The sequence below is a fragment of the Lepidochelys kempii genome, chromosome 8 (assembly GCF_965140265.1).
Source record: "Lepidochelys kempii isolate rLepKem1 chromosome 8, rLepKem1.hap2, whole genome shotgun sequence".
Lineage (NCBI taxonomy): Eukaryota > Metazoa > Chordata > Testudines > Cheloniidae > Lepidochelys > Lepidochelys kempii.
In genome coordinates this window covers 108,222,813-108,239,460 of record NC_133263.1, presented here as the reverse complement: position 1 = coordinate 108,239,460, position 16,648 = coordinate 108,222,813, and the positions used below count along the sequence as shown (strand labels likewise).

The 16,648-nt window shown below is 48.2% G+C and overlaps 1 protein-coding gene across 2 annotated transcripts in view; it reads right to left on the bottom strand.

The window, feature by feature from the left end:
* Positions 1 to 701: 701 nt before the first annotated feature.
* The window catches only part of MED8 (mediator complex subunit 8), a 34,136-nt gene continuing 18,189 nt past the window's right edge, over positions 702 to 16,648 (bottom strand). The window contains exons 6-7 of one of the 2 annotated variants that reach the window (XM_073358015.1): positions 14,266 to 14,514; positions 702 to 1,302 (exon numbers count right to left, since the gene is read on the bottom strand). In XM_073358015.1, coding sequence (XP_073214116.1) covers positions 1,289 to 1,302; positions 14,266 to 14,514 — 263 coding nt within the window. In that variant the 3' untranslated portion in view covers positions 702 to 1,288. Of the gene's footprint in view, positions 1,303 to 10,830; positions 11,337 to 14,265; positions 14,515 to 16,648 lie in introns of those variants that run through there. The other variant, XM_073358013.1, reaches the window with a different exon arrangement.

The following is a 16,648-nucleotide window of genomic DNA, read 5'->3' as shown; positions in this document are numbered from 1 at the left end:
AGCTCCCCTGCTGTAGAGAGCTCCGGGCTGGGTTAGCACATGCAGATAGTTGAAAATCCATCACTAGATGGAAATGGTAGAATGGTCAATACAGATGTGAAAAAGGCAGAAACAATCAATAAACAATTCTGTTCTGAACTGGGGAAAAAGCCAATAACGTAGTCCTATCGTACGATCACGAAACTTTCCATTCCAATAGGAACTCGGGAGGATGTCAAACAGCTACTAAATTTAGACATTTAAAGTGGGTGGCTCAAAGTGACATGATTTGGCCACTGAACCTGAGCAGAACCTATGTAGTCAGAGTACAGAGAATGCGTGTTGTAATTCTCTGGCCTGTGCTATACAGAAGGTCAGACTGGAGGATCACAGTGGTTCCTTCTGGCCTTGGAATCTACAAATCTATAAATCAGCAGGTCCAGATAACTTGCATCCAAGAGTTTTGAGAGAGCTGGCTGCCCAGCTCACTGGTATGTTAATGATGATTTTCAGTAAGTCTTGAAACACTGGGGAAGTTCCACAAGATTGGAAGAAAGCTAATGTTGTGCCAGGATAAACAGGACTACCCAGGTAATTATAGATCTGACAGACTGGCATCGAGCCTGGGCAAAATAATGGAATGGATGATAGGGTACTCAATTAAGGAGGGTAATATAATTAATGCCAGTCAACACAGATTTATGGAAAATAGCGCTGGTCAGAATAACCCGTTTTTTTTTTTAATGAGATTACAGGTTTGTTTGATAAAGGTAATGGTGTTGATGTAATATAATTAGACTTCTGTAAAGCAAATGTATGGTACAACATTTTGAACTAGAACGATGCAGTGGTGGGGGGGAGGGATAGCTCAGTGGTTTGAGCATTGGCCTGCTAAACCCAGGGTTGTGAGTTCAATCCTTGAGGGGGCCATTTAGGGATCTGGGGCAAAAATTGAGGATTGGTCCTGCTTTGAGCAGGGGTTGGACTAGATGACCTCCTGAGGTCCCTTCCAACCCTGATATTCTATGATTCTATATTCTATGATGCAAAACTAACATGGCACTCAAATGGATTAAAAACCCGCTAACCACTAGGTTACAAAAAGCCAATGCTGCAACGGCAAATGTCCTTCTGGAATGTCCTAGTAGGAGCGTTGTATGTAAGACCACAGGAGGTAATTCTTCCACTCTACTTGGTGCTGGGAAGGCTTTAGCTGGAGTGTCATGTCCAGTTTTGGGAACCACACTTTGAGAAAGATGTGGACAAACTGCAGAGTGTCCAGAGGAGAGCAACACCAATGGTAAGAAGTTTAGAAAACAAGACCTATGAGGAAAGATTGAAAGAAACAGGAATATTTTAGTCAAGAGAAGACTGAGGAGGAGAATTTATAACCATCTTCAACTATGCAAAAGGTTGTTATAAAGGGGGCCGGCAATGACACAGCTGGGAGCAGTGTGAGACACAGTTCGAGATGCATTTAACAGCATGGCCTCAGACTCTTTCCGCCATGGAAATGAACAGTCTGGGAGATTTCCTGACTGGCTTTCTCCTTTGTAGGTAAAAGGCTCAGACTCACATCAAGGGAATGAAGTCACCTCTCCTCTTCAGATGTGTGTGGTTTTGGAAAAAACACAGGTAAGTGGATTGACTGGTTCAGGTGACACTCTGAAACAATTGTGTGTGTGTGTGTGTGTGTGTGTGTGTGTGTGCAGGGAGAGGGTGATGGGAGTGGGGGGAGACTTGGGATGCAAATGCTATGAAACTTTGTCTCTATGGAATATGATGTAAGGTGGATCCACCATCAGTGCTCCAAGATCACCCACTGCTGGAATGATTAATAATCTTTGAAATTATTAAAATGGGAAACCACCAAACACTAATTTAACCATTGTGGCAGGCGCTGAAAGAGCCCTTAACCAGCTCCTGCCACTCCAGTCCCATTCAGAGAGAACAGACTGGGGCTGGGTGAACTGCCCTATGTTTGCCTGGTAACTGACCACACCTACCAGCCTCATTAGCAGGAGCTATAAGGCTGGAAGGAAGTCAGAAAAAGTTGGGGGGTGGAGACTAGGAGCTCAGCCTCAGCCTGTTGGGATCCTGGAAATGGGTGGCCTCCTAAAGGACCTCTCCCAGCCTAAGGGGAGGATCCACAAGGTCCGGGATCTCAACTAAGTATGGGGGACAACTAAAGACATAACAGGGACAGGGGTGAGGTCACAGGGCTAAACGAAGAGAACCTGACGGGGACACCGAGCAGAGAACCTGGACAGTGCCCACTGCTCCTCAAAGGTATCAAGGGAGCCAGCGGATGCTGCCCAGAGGAACTCTGCCCAGATGAGTGAGACCAGGGAGGAGTGGAAATAGGCCTCACAGTTGCAGAGCACCCCCTTGTCTAGCATCCTCTTCCTGGTGGCGTAGATGGCTACTTTGGCTAGTGCCAGGAGGAGGTTGATGGGGAGGTCTCGCAATTTAGTGGGGCTACGGACAGGGTGTGCAAATATAAACAAGTGTGGGGAGAAGTGCAACCAGAACTGCAGCAGGAGGTTCTGTAGGAGTCGGAATAGGGGCTGCAACATGGCACACTCCAGATACACATGTGCCAGGGTCTCCCTCACGCCGCAGAAGGGGCAGGTGTCCAGGATGGGGGTGAACCGTGCCAAGAACATGCCCGTGCTCATGGCCCCGTGAAGGAGCCGCCAACCGTTATCCCCAGTGGGCTTCGGGACCAGGGTGGAGTATAGGCTGGCCCACCGGGGTGCCTCACCCTCCAGAGGCGGTAGGAGGTCCCACCACTTCGTGATGGGGCAGGGGGTGAGGACGTGAAGGGTGTGGAGCACGAGCGTGTACAGATGTTTCCTTGGCATGGTCCAGAAATGAACTGGCTGCAATTCGTGCAGCCGGCTCACAGTGAAGGGGTGGGATGGCCGGGTGGGGCCACGGGGCAGAGTCCTGATGAAAATGTCCAGAGGGCCTGGGGTGTAGGGTGGGCAACCTCCCGCAGGACCCAGTCAAGGTAGGCCCGAGCAGTGGGTGGTAAAGTGGCCCTCGCCTCCTGAAGTACGTGCTGGGGAGTACGAGGGCCGGAGAGCCCCATGCACTGAGCGAGCATCAGGGGATCCAGCCAGGCTCCCCAGTCGTAGTCCAGGAGGTCTCTGACTCCGGTGACTTCTGCGAGGACCAGCCTCTGTTGCACCGAGTGGGACTCCGCCACCTGCACATAGAGCTGGGGGTTGTGTAGCAGAGGGAGTAGGAGCCTCTTAGTCTGTTGCTGGCCAGGCCTGTGGTAGGCCAAGCAGCTGTAAAGCCTGTATATAGCTGGAAACTGGTGGTGGGAAACTGATCACAAATAAAGAACACCGGTGTTGCACCAGCCTAAAGTGTCCCTGATTCACGGAGGAGAAGGGGCCAAGGGGCCGAATCCAGAGGAGTGCAGTGTGTACCCCCTTACAACCATAAATTCCTTTATTAAATCCAAAGATAAACTTATACAATTACTCTAAACATGCCTAAAAAGCCTGAATAATAAGCAATGCATCCAAACAGTAACAAAACCTGTATAAGCATTTGATCAAGATACTTACAAATGGGCTAAAAGCAAGGGGTGCTTAGACCCATATTGGTCGGCTCTAGCTTGGTCAGGCAGGTATGATCAGTGAACCCTTTTAGAGTTTACTATTTATATCTTTAACAAACAAGTGATGTCACTGCCAATTACTGACTACAGCAAAAGACAACTGGAGACAGTTCACCCTTATTTCCAGCCTTAATCCAGGTAAGATTTACAACCTCTTTTCTTCCCAAGGCCTTTCCTCCCTCCTTCCTGCTGTCCAACAGGTTCCCCATTGCACCTGGGCTCACACAGGCATTATTGGTGTGTGGGCTGGGGAAGGGTCATGTTGGCTTATTTAAAGACAGATTCTCTTTGTTTTATTTAAAACCATCTACAGCTTCTCCTATTGGTCAGAGGCCTTCTGTTTAGAAACTTCCCTTTATCTCGCTAGTAGTTCTTTGAACCAGACGTCCTCCCTACTTTATTCCTTCTGGCCTTATCATTTAACTTAAGCTAACTTTAATTCTTTAATTTTGTACTTATCCTACACCCACCGCCTGGCTGAGATTATGGCTACGAGGAATGCAACCTTCATAGACAGGCGAGACACGGAACATGTAGACAGTGGTTCCAAGGGTGGCTTTGTGAGCACCGAAAGAACAAGGCGTAGGTGCCACTGAGGAGCAGGGTTCCTTAATGGCAGAAAAGTTCTAACTTGGCCCTTCCAGAACCAGGCAGTCAGCAGGTGAGCAAAAATTGAGTTCCCATATGAAGGTGGGTGGTACACACTGATTGGTGCCAGGTCGATTCATAAAGAGCTGATGGAAAGACGAGCTACTTTGAGGGAAAGAAGATAGTTCAGAATAAGGAGAATACCTGCAGCTTCTGGGGATATAAGTTTTTTTTGTGCCCAGACAAACACTTCCACTTGGCTAAGTAGCCTTTCCGAGTGGAATCTTTTCAACTATTAGTAAGGATGCTTTGCATGGCTTCAGAGCAGAAATGTTTAGAGTTGATGCCCATCCAAAAACCCATGCCTGAGATGGAGTGCTTGGGGGTTGGAATGCTTGATTCTGCCCTTCCCCGGGTCAGGCTATTGGAAAAGGGTTGAATACTGATCGATGAGTAAGATGACAGGAGTACAAGTCTCTGGAATCAAAACTGTCTGGTCCAGTTGGGGGTGATGATGATGACTCGTGTCTTGTCCCAATGAATCTTCTGCAAGAGTCAAGATAGGAGTAGAGTAGCAGCCGTGTTAGTCTGTATTCGCAAAAAGAAAAGGAGTACTTGTGGCACCTTAGCGACTAAGCTGCATCCGATGAAGTGAGCTGTAGCTCATGAAAGCTTATGCTCAAATAAATTTGTTAGTCTCTAAGGTGCCACAAGTACTTCTTTTCTTTTTAAGATAGGAGTAGTAAGGGAGGGAAGGCCTAGTTCAGATGATCTGACCACAGAAGGAGAGTGTCATCCGACGAATGAAGCCCTAGGGCGCCTCTGGAGCACTATATGTTACACTTCCTGGTTGTTTGAGAGGTGAACAGGTCCGTGGTGGGGGTTCTCCATAGAGCAAAAATACTGTCAAGTATCTGGGGGAAGCCGGGTTAGTCTGTATCCACAAAAACAACAAGGAGTCCGGTGGCACCTTAAAGACTAACAGATTTATTTGTGCATAAGCTTTTATGGGTAAAAAACCCACTTCTGAAGAAGTGGGGTTTTTACCCATGAAAGCTTATGCTCCAATAAATCTGTTAGTCTTTAAGGTGCCAGCAAAAATACTGTTTACCATGGAGTCATGTAGCTCCCACTCCTGGTTGATAGCAAAGCGTCGGCTGAGTGTGACCATCAACTCATTTTGATTCCCTGCAAGGTAAGCTGCCAAAAGCCTGATCTGACTGCTGATGCACCAATTCCATGGATTGAATGCTTCTGCACACGGGGATGGATCTCACTGCTCCCTGCTTGTTGATGTAAAAGATGGTTGTCATATTGTTCGACATTACCAAGACATGGTGACGTTGTATGAATAGGAGAAAGGCTTTGCAAGCCTCTCAGATTGTCCACAATTCCAGAATGTTCATATACATCCCGGTCTCTCGGGATCTCCAAGTGCCCTGTGCTGTATGACTGTCCATCTGGGCTCCCCAGCCTCAGAGGGAGACATCTGTAATGATCACTGTGCCTGGTGATGGGGAAAGAAAGGGAACACTTATGCATATTTGGTGGGGATCCTTCCACCATAGTAGAGATGATTACTGTGATGGGAACTGTTACTTTTGTGTTCATGGACTGTTTGTTTGATGAGGTTACAGGGACAAACCATCCCAATGAGTCGAAAGAATAGTAAATATGGCAGGCGACCAGCTTGGCTTAATGGTGAAATCCTAGCGGATCTTAAACATAAAAAAGAAGCTTACAAGAAGTGGAAGGTTGGACATATGACCGGGGAAGAGTATAAAAATATTGCTCGGGCATGTAGGAATGATATCAGGAGGGCCAAATCGCACCTGGAGCTGCAGCTAGCCAGAGATGTCAAGAGTAACAAGAAGGGTTTCTTCAGGTATGTTGGCAACAAGAAGAAAGCCAAGGAATGTGTGGGCCCCTTACTGAATGAGGGAGGCAACCTAGTGACAGAGGATGTGGAAAAAGCTAATGCACTCAATGCTTTTTTTGCCTCTGTTTTCACTAACAAGGTCAGCTCCCAGACTGCTGCGCTGGGCATCACAAAATGGGGAATAGATGGCCAGCCCTCTGTGGAGATAGAGGTGGTTAGAGACTATTTAGAAAAGCTGGACGTGCACAAGTCCATGGGGCCGGACGAGTTGCATCCGAGAGTGCTGAAGGAATTGGCGGCTGTGATTGCAGAGCCATTGGCCATTATCTTTGAAAACTCGTGGCGAACCGGGGAAGTCCCGGATGACTGGAAAAAGGCTAATGTAGTGCCAATCTTTAAAAAAGGGAAGGAGGAGGATCCTGGGAACTACAGGCCAGTCAGCCTCACCTCAGTCCCTGGAAAAATCATGGAGCAGGTCCTCAAAGAATCAATCCTGAAGCACTTGCATGAGAGGAAAGTGATCAGGAACAGCCAGCATGGATTCACCAAGGGAAGGTCATGCCTGACTAATCTAATCGCCTTTTATGATGAGATTACTGGTTCTGTGGATGAAGGGAAAGCAGTGGATGTATTGTTTCTTGACTTTAGTAAAGCTTTTGACACGGTCTCCCACAGTATTCTTGTCAGCAAGTTAAGGAAGTATGGGCTGGATGAATGCACTACAAGGTGGGTAGAAAGCTGGCTAGATTGTCGGGCTCAACGGGTAGTGGTCAATGGCTCCATGTCTAGTTGGCAGCCGGTATCAAGTGGAGTGCCCCAAGGGTCGGTCCTGGGGCCGGTTTTGTTCAATATCTTCATAAATGATCTGGAGGATGGTGTGGATTGCACTCTCAGCAAATTTGCGGATGATACGAAACTGGGAGGAGTGGTAGATACGCTGGAGGGGAGGGATAGGATACAGAAGGACCTAGACAAATTGGAGGATTGGGCCAAAAGAAATCTGATGAGGTTCAATAAGGATAAGTGCAGGGTCCTGCACTTAGGACGGAAGAACCCAATGCACAGCTACAGACTAGGGACCGAATGGCTAGGCAGCAGTTCTGCGGAAAAGGACCTAGGGGTGACAGTGGACGAGAAGCTGGATATGAGTCAGCAGTGTGCCCTTGTTGCCAACAAGGCCAATGGCATTTTGGGATGTATAAGTAGGGGCATAGCGAGCAGATCGAGGGACGTGATCGTTCCCCTCTATTCGACATTGGTGAGGCCTCATCTGGAGTACTGTGTCCAGTTTTGGGCCCCACACTTCAAGAAGGATGTGGATAAATTGGAGAGAGTCCAGCGAAGGGCAACAAAAATGATTAGGGGACTGGAACACATGAGTTATGAGGAGAGGCTGAGGGAGCTGGGATTGTTTAGCCTGCAGAAGAGAAGAATGAGGGGGGATTTGATAGCTGCTTTCAACTACCTGAAAGGGGGTTCCAAAGAGGATGGCTCTAGACTGTTCTCAATGGTAGCAGATGACAGAACGAGGAGTAATGGTCTCAAGTTGCAGTGGGGGAGGTTTAGGTTGGATATTAGGAAAAACTTTTTCACTAAGAGGGTGGTGAAACATTGGAATGCGTTACCTAGGGAGGTGGTAGAATCTCCTTCCTTAGAGGTTTTTAAGGTCAGGCTTGACAAAGCCCTGGCTGGGATGATTTAACTGGGAATTGGTCCTGCTTCGAGCAGGGGGTTGGACTGGATGACCTTCTGGGGTCCCTTCCAACCCTGATATTCTATGATTCTATGAGTACACTGTCTGAAGCCATGCCTGTAGGCAACGAAGATGGAGTCTGTCAAACGATGTGATGTGAGTGCATGAAGCCGTATGTGCCGAGAGAGAGAAATTTTGGTTGATGTTCAAGGGTTGTTCATGACCTGATCTATAAAGTCATTGTTTGGAACATGTCCATTGGCAGGTAAGCCCTTGCCATGACTGAATTTAGGGACACCTTGACAAAGTCTAAAGTCTGTGTTGATCTTAGGCTGGCAGACACTGCCTTCAAAATTCTCCAACTCTGGGTGCATGGAAAACATGTGTACCCATAGTGGAATATACAGAAAGGCCAGCACTTGAAGAAGAATCTCTGTTACTGGATGGAAGAGTACAAGCAAACAATGGGACACCACCAGTCAGTACCCTGGACAGTGGTCTCAGCACACCAACAGCCTAACCTTAGTCAATTTTTTTGTAGGCATCATGGTAAAGGAGAGTCTTAAGCAGGAATTTGAAGGAAGTGTGACAGTCGGGCTAGATGGCTATAGGAGAGTAATAGAAGGCAGATATATTAGCCCCAGGCTAAGTAGGTCCCTTTTCTCTGGGTAAGGTAACAGGGAAGGTTCCAGAACAATCAGGAACCTTCTGGAGACAATTAAGACAGACAGGCTGATTAGAACACCTGCAGCCAATCAAGAAGCTGCTAGAATCAATTAAGGCAGGCTAATCAGGGCACCTGGGTTTTAAAAAGGAGCTCACTTCAGTTTGTGGTGTGCGTGTGAGGAGCTGGGAGCAAGAGGCAGTAGAAGCTGAGAGTGAGAATGCGGACTGTTGGAGGACTGAGGTGTACAAGCATTATCAGATACCAGGAGGAAGGTCCTATGGTGAGGATAAAGAAGGTGGTGGGAGGAGGCCATGGGGAAGTAGCCCAGGGAGTTGTAGCTGTCACACGGCTGTTCCAGGAGGCACTCTAGACAGCTGCATTCCACAGGAACCTGGGCTGGAACCCGGAGTAGAGGGCGGACCCGGGTTCCCTCCAAATCCTCCCAACTCCTGGTCAGACACAGGAGGAGTCGACCTGGACTGTGGGTTCAGAAAAACAGCCAAGCTGAGGGCAGCCGTGAAGCTCCAAGGCGAGCAAATCCACCAATAAGCACAAGACCCACCAAGGTAGAGCAGGAACTTTGTCACAGAAGATAATGAGGTAGCTTTGCAGATGTTTACGGGAAGCTCCTCTTAAGCCTGAGGGACAGCATAGGAGAAAGCATGAATATGCTTGTTTGAAAATTTAACAAGTAGAAGATGTAGGCTGATGTCCTCGGCTGATAAGAGCAGGGAGTTGACATTACGAGAATGAATGAGATAGGCAAAGTAGGGATAGGCCATGAAAGGCCTGGAAAGTGAAGACAAGCAGCTTATATTTATGTGATAGAGAAGCGGGAGCCAGTGTAGAGATGCAAAGAGAAGGGTGACATGGTCAAAGCAACAGGCTAGGAAAATTATCTTTGGAGCAGCGATCAGAATGGATATAAGCAGGGAAAGACGGCATTTGTTAAGGCCAGACAGAAGGATGTGGCAATAATCAAGAAAACTATGAGAACGTGGATGACAGTTTTAGCTCTCTGGGTGGACAGAAAAAGGCCTTATCTTAGCGATGTTATGCAGAAAGACTTGGCAAGATTAAAACATAGCCCAGATGCAAGGACTTAGACAGAGGTTTGAGTCGAAGATGATGCCCAGGTAATGGGCCCAAGTGACAGGCAGGCAGATGGCGTTGTCCACAGTGATCAAGTAAGCAGGTAGTGAGGAGGATACGGGGGGAAGGTCAGGAGCTGTTTTAGCCATGTTGAGCTTGAACTGATGGCTAGGCATCCATGAGGAGCTGTCAGAGACAGGCCAAGATTTTAGTCTGGACAGAAGGAGACATGCCTAGAGAAAAGGTAGATCTGAGAGTCATCAGCATCCAGCTGGTAGTTGAACTTGTATTTGTGATGAGATTACCCTGTACAGGTGTGTAGAGAGAGAAGAGGACCAAGGACAGAGCCCTATGGAGTCACCATATAACATTGGGAGTGCAGAGGAAGATCTCCCTCCAAAGGACATGTTGAATGTGTGACTAAAGACGTAGGAGGAGAACCAGGAGGGGACAAAATCACCAAAGCCCAGGGAGGACAGGATTTCCAAAAGAAGAACAGGTTATTAGAGACTATGGCAAGAGTGCTTTCAGTGGAGTGTAAGGGTGGAAGCCAGACTGGAGAGGGCCTGGGATGGAACTCCAGACAGCAAGTTCTACACTTTGTGTTAGGCAGGAGGACAGATGAGATGATCAACAGTGGTCCCTGCTGGCCTCGATTATCTATTATTTTAGACAGTGCATTCAATGAACTTTATAGATGGGAGGGAGATGGGGCAGTAGTTGGAGAGGCAAGTGGGGTCAAACGAGGGTTTTTTAATATAGGAAAGACTAAAGCATGTTTGTATTGTGAGAGGAAAGAGCACGAGGAGAGTGAGAAATTACGGAGAAGAGCAAAAATGGGTGCGAGGGAGATCAGGAGATGGGACGGGATCAAGGCAAGTAGAGGCATTAGAGGAGCGTAGATAAGAAACAGAGCATCTGTGCTTCTGTTCCTGCAGCTCCCTCTGCTATGACCCTCACAACATGGAATCTCAAAGGGTGGTACAGGGTTACTCATTTTCCCCTTGGATGGATTTTTTCATTCCAGCACTGGTGCCTGGGGAATAGCTATTGCGAGTTTTACAGTAAACAACAATTCTTCTGCTCATGGCAGGGAGTGCTGTGTCCAGATGAAACCCAACAGCAACTCCTGGATTCAACCTCCGTATCAATATTCAATAGAGAACAAGATGCCATATAAATGGCCAGCTCCATGCCATGTTTACAGGCAGAACTGTTCTACAGCCATTCCCAAAGGGAAATGAGACTCAGGCTGCGAGGCTCCCTTGGACCTGACAAACAGACAGCAGTGGTCATGCTTGGCATAGTACATGGTCTTTATTCAATGGGAGGCAGGGGAAAGGGAGGAGGCAGTGCAACCTTCATGGACCTCCTTACACAAAAGCCAGGAGAAGAGTTTTCTCTGAAGCTGTTCAGGTTCTGCATTCGGATGAATGAAGCGTATGGACCCTTCCAGGCCAGACCAGGTGGGAGACAGGCTTTCCCTTGTCTGGGGAGCTCCTACCCCAAGCATGTGGCCATCAGCAGCTCCGCACAAACCCTCCAGCATTGAATAAAACCAGAGGAAGGAGACAGCCTGGAGCTCACAGGATGGGAGAGCCCACCCAGAAATCTCCCTGCTGGGGATTATGAGTGGAGGCTTGAGGGGATTTGACAGGCATGGAAGGAAATCCTGGAGTGGCAATTGGCAGGAAGAATGCTGGTGTTGTGTGGTCAGCCAGGACGAGGCTCCTCCCTGCTCATCTCTGGTATGGATGCATTGAGGCAGATTTGATGTTGGTTTTTATGCCACTGGGTATCTTACCTAGAGAAGAAAAAGGAGTTGTGAAGTCACTTGGTAAGAGAAATCGTCTGTACAGGAGAGCACCACCAAAACATCAGTGCAGAAACAGCCCTATTGGGAGCCATCCAGTCCCAACCCCAGGCTCCAGGGCAGGCTGGTTAGAACATAAGAACGGCCACACCAGGTCCGACCAATGGTCTATCTAGCTCAGTATGCTGTCTTCCAACAGTGGCCAATGCCAGGTGCTTCAGAGGGAATGAACAGAACAGGGCAATTATCAGGTGATCCTCTCCTGTCATCCAGTTCCAACTTCTGTCCCATCCTAAATAAATCCTTCCCCTCTTCTTCCTGGTTACATCCTCCATCACATGTTTGCAGGCATGTAGATTTGCTACCATTGCTCATTATTTTGGCCAAGCCATACATTATAATTTGCTCTGCTATAGCACTTTCCATTTCACAAGGATCTCAGAGCATTAATGACTAACACTAAACACTGTCTTCCTCAATGTTAATTTAGAGTTAAGGCTGCTGCTCAAAGGTGTTTTCCATCAATACTATCATTGCACATCCAGGAACTCACCAGTAGGCAGAGTTATATCCACACTACCCTCAATTAACACCTCCTTCCCCAAACATCATACCCACCACCCCTGGATTCTGTGGCAGCTTCAAGAATAATTTGGAAATTTGAGATTTTTAGTGAATTAAATAGGAGCATGAGTAATTCAATCAGCTCAGCTTTCCTTATGATTTTAATTCAGTTGTTTCTGGGCTGCCCTAAATTCAGTGTTGTGTGCTATAGAATTCTGTATTGACACTACATTGTCATTTCATTGCAGAAGCTGTGGGGGGAAGTGGCAGCTGGGCCTCCCACACCCTAGGAATGAGAGCATTTGGAGAAATACATTAACTGGAGGTTTCTGCTAACAGGACCAACCATGAAATCGCTAACAGTGCTGACATTTACATTGTCGTGGTTCATAATTATCACCCCACTGAGATAAATGAGGCCATTCTACCTCTCTGGGCCATTGTTTCAGGATGTTTGCTGACACCAGCAGACACCATTGCACTGGTTATGCTGGGTTATATTTCAAAGGATTCCTTCACAACTGTAAGGGCTAGAAATGTGTGTTTTGAATAAAGCTGAGTTTCTGGAGGACACTTACGCATCGCAAATCCATGGGCCTGGATCCTAACACCAAACTTAGCCAGAGTCTGCATCTACGTAACTTCCTTCTGCTTTGAGCATCCACAGCACTCACATTCTATTGCTCAGAGTCATGCCCATGGCGTGCCTTACCGCTGACTTCAGCATTTCTGGCTAGTAACTGACATGACAATCGAGGTCCAGACACCCCCCGGAGAGAATGGCAGTGAGCCACTGATTTACAGAACAAGAATACAGTATGCAAAGTATATTGAGTAAGATCTTGTATCACAGCTTGTCATGTTCTGAATGTGATGGCCATAATGAAATAAGTGTACAGACTGGTTATGAATCTAAGTATTTTTATATATAGAAAACTGTGCTAATAACTGGTACTACAACTTCAACTCCACCTCATAGCAGGGAGGGGCACCTCCTAAGGCAAGTGGCTCCATGTAATCGTCCATTGTCCAACCCAGGAACAGATAATGATGAATGATGAGAGTTAATAGGGAGACACTGAGACATCCCCAGCTATCACCTCAAGATGGAATTTCCCCACTCTGAATAACCACATGTCACCATAGTTTTGGGGGGACCCCTTTAAAAAGGAGGCTTTCATCCAGAAACTGAGGGACACCTCTAGGCAGGAAGCTGTCAGTGAATGCCAGATTCCACCCACAGCAGGGCACACACCGGGCAACTGTTCAGAGACAACAGGCAGCTTCTATTAGCAAAGGGATTTTATCGAACATGGAAATGTAAATCAAGTTTGCGTCTTTATGTTTATTTTCTGTGTAACTTGTTCATGCTGGATTCCCTGACTAGTTCATCTCTGAATCTCTGGCTTTTCTTGGAAATCCACTGATGTCAGCCATCTGAACGGTAGCTGCACAGCATTATGGACCCCAAGGTTACAGGGCAGGTGGAGACAGAACCCCATACCCATCTGGATGGTCCCCAAAACCTCACAACAGATCACAGACTTTTCAAGTAAAAACAAATCCATCACTGAGAGAGCTTAACTTCTCTGAGGTGGGAGTTAGGAAGGTGCAGAGGGTGGGGGGGTAGGGCCACACTCCCAGGGTGCTCACTCTCTGCTGGGAAGCAAATACAGACAGAAGACGCTAGCCTGCAGACTGCATGCATGGTCCCCAACAGGATGCTGTGCATTCTGACATGTCTGGTTGCAACATGCTGGGAAATGTCTTTATTAAAACAGGATTCTCGGTCATTCCCAGCAGAGTGGATGAGCGTGGGCCAGGAGTGGGCTTTAACCCATGTTAAAGATCCACAGAGATTAGTGTGTTTTGTGCTGAGGTGTGGGAATAAGCTCAGTTGCACTGAGGTGAAGCCTCATGTCTAGATTTCCCTTGTACTAAGAGAATATGGGTTCGTTTCACCGTTTGTGTCCCTTTGTTGACTCCAGCTCTGAGTTGTTGTTTAATGGCAGTTTGGATCATATTGTGGGTTAACCTAGATCCCCAAGATACCGCAGTCTACTCAGCTACACCCTGGTGTCCCCCACAACTCCATGAGAGGTCTCCCTCAAAGCCAGGTCTCTCCAGCTCCATGCCACATATGCTCTGCTCTCCCTGCCCTCAGCCCCCATCTTGCCTCAAAGATGTCTCTCTCAAAGCCAGGTCTCCCCAGCTCCATACTGCGTATCCCTCTGCTCTCAGAGCCCGCTCTCCCCGACAGCACGGTGAACGTGGTGCTTGGGGTAGGACTGCTGGCCTTGATGTCCCTCTCTTCCCCCCCATACATCAAGCACTCTTAGGCATTCTTCTTATTTACCTGGCTGGCCTGCCTGTGACATCTGCACTCCTCCAAGCATAGGCTGCTGTTGGCTGGAAGCACCTGACATCTGGACCTGCTGGATGCCTGAAGCCCCTGCTATGATGGCACTGGCTCCTGGCTGACTTGCTTGGACAGGTCCCCCTGAGCCTGGAGGCCTCCGGTTCGACAGCCCTTTTCCAAACGCCACAGCTGCCACCAGTGCATTGGTATCAGCAGGGTTGAAAGTCTGCTTGTTCTGCCGTAAACCTGCAGGGAAAGAGAAGATTTCTGGAGCATTTCAACAGCCAAGTCCATTGGACAGTTCCCAGGAGGCAACCTGGGCTCACTACTGTCCTGCGTCTGTAACAATGAACTTGGCATGGATACCAGTAGATGAAATAGAATAAGGATGGGCCAGCATGCTAGCAGCACTCAGGAGACCGGGGCTCAATTCCCCCTCAAGGACTCCTTGTGTGACCTCGCTCAAGTCAGTCTCTGTGCCTCAGTTCCCAATCTGTAAAATGGGGACAAAAGCCCTGCCCTGCCTCACCGGGGTGCATGATGGTAAGTTCACTAAAGACCGTGATGTGCTCAGACGCTATGGGACACCTACGATACATCCGTGAGGCTCCATGAAGGCCCCTTTCTCCGAGATGCCATGCTGTGGACTGGCAGGTAGCAATGGAATAAGATGCCACAGCCTTCCCAGACTGTTGGAAAACCAAACCTACTTTCCAGAACTGAACATACATGGTTTCAGGTAACAGGGCCGTGCTAGTCCATGTTGGCCACGGATACCAGAAATACCCAAGATCTGTTTTTAAAAACAGGAGGTTTCCTGTACAGATAGAGCACAGAACTTTAGAATTGAGACTCCTTATGGCACACAAAATGGTTATTTGCCTGTTCAGTACCTGCTGCCCTTCAAGATGTGTTGCACATGTCCATTCCCCTTCAGGGTGAGCATGTGTGTTCAAGTGCACCAAAGCCAGAGCTCTTTCCCCATAGCAGTACCCATCAAGCACCGCATGCACTGTCTGCGTGCTTGTGGTGTTAGCCAATGGAATAGAGGGGCAGAGCTGTCCTGACCTTCCCTCAGCTCCTTCTTACCGGAAACAGGAAGTTGGAGTCTAAGATAGAGGGGAGGAGGGTGGGTCATGGAATAGATGTGTCAATACAGCTCAAAGAACAACGGTTACAGAACAGGTGAGTAACTGGTTTTTTTTTCTTCTTTAAGTGGTTGCTCACGTCCATTCCACTTCAGGTGCAGTGCAGCAAGGAGGAGGGTTTCAGAGTCTATCTGAACAAGAACTGCAATACAGCTCGTCCAGATCTGGCATCTTCCCTTGGTGCTTGGAAAATAATATGACTCGGGTACATATTTTCACATGTCCAGGTTGAAGCCCTGCAAATGTCACTGATGGGTACCTTACCTAAGGAATGCAGCTGATGCTGCTTGAGCTCTTGTAGAAATGAAGGTTACTCACTTGTAACTGGAGTTCTTCAGGATGAACTCTGCATATTCCCACTCATGGGATATGTTGAGTGATTTGGGGCATGGCTAGCTCTTTATTGAAAAGGCTAGCCAACTTAGTCAATTTTATATATTGTCTTTAGGAAACTACAAAGGTTATTGAAATTCGCAGTGTTAAGAGGAAGCCAGACAACAAAGGTGCTGCCATCTGGGAACAGGTTATCCTAAGAGCTTCAATATCTTAGATCAGTGGAAATTATACCAGAGCTAAAACACAGAATGCAGCTGAGTGAAGCCAACATTTGTTTCCACTTGGGTACATACCTGCTAAACCACAGCACACATGCTACAATCCTCTGGCAGACCCTGCTCAGGGAAGAAGCTCAGACAGGCTTCACCAGTTTGGGATGCCTGCCTTCCCTTTGATAGTCTGCCCTGAGGTAAGCAGTAGGCACTCATAGCTGTGAGCAGTGTTCCCTCTAATTTTTCCCACCCATGTGAGGAATGAATTTTGTTATGTGCACCAATATGGAGGTGACATGTGACACATCACCGCCATATTGGTGCCCATAACAAAATTCATGTGGCGGGGTGGGGCCGAGGGATTCAGTGTGTGGGAGGGGGCTCAGGGCTGGGGCACAGGGTTGCGGTGCGGGGTGGGTGAGGGTTCCAGCTGGGGCCACGGGCTCTGGCGTGGGGCCGGGGATGAGGGGATTGGAGTGTGGGAGGCAGCTCAGGGCTAGGCATAAGGTTGGGGTGTGGGGGGTGCAGGCTCTGGGGTGGGGCTGGGGATGAGGGGTTTGGGGTGCAGGCTGCCTCGGGACTGTGGCGAACAGAGAGGACCCCCCCCAGCTCTCTCCCCACAGCAGCACCTGGGATGGGGGAGAGGGGTACCTCTCCCCGCCGCGGCGGCTCCAGCAGAGCTGG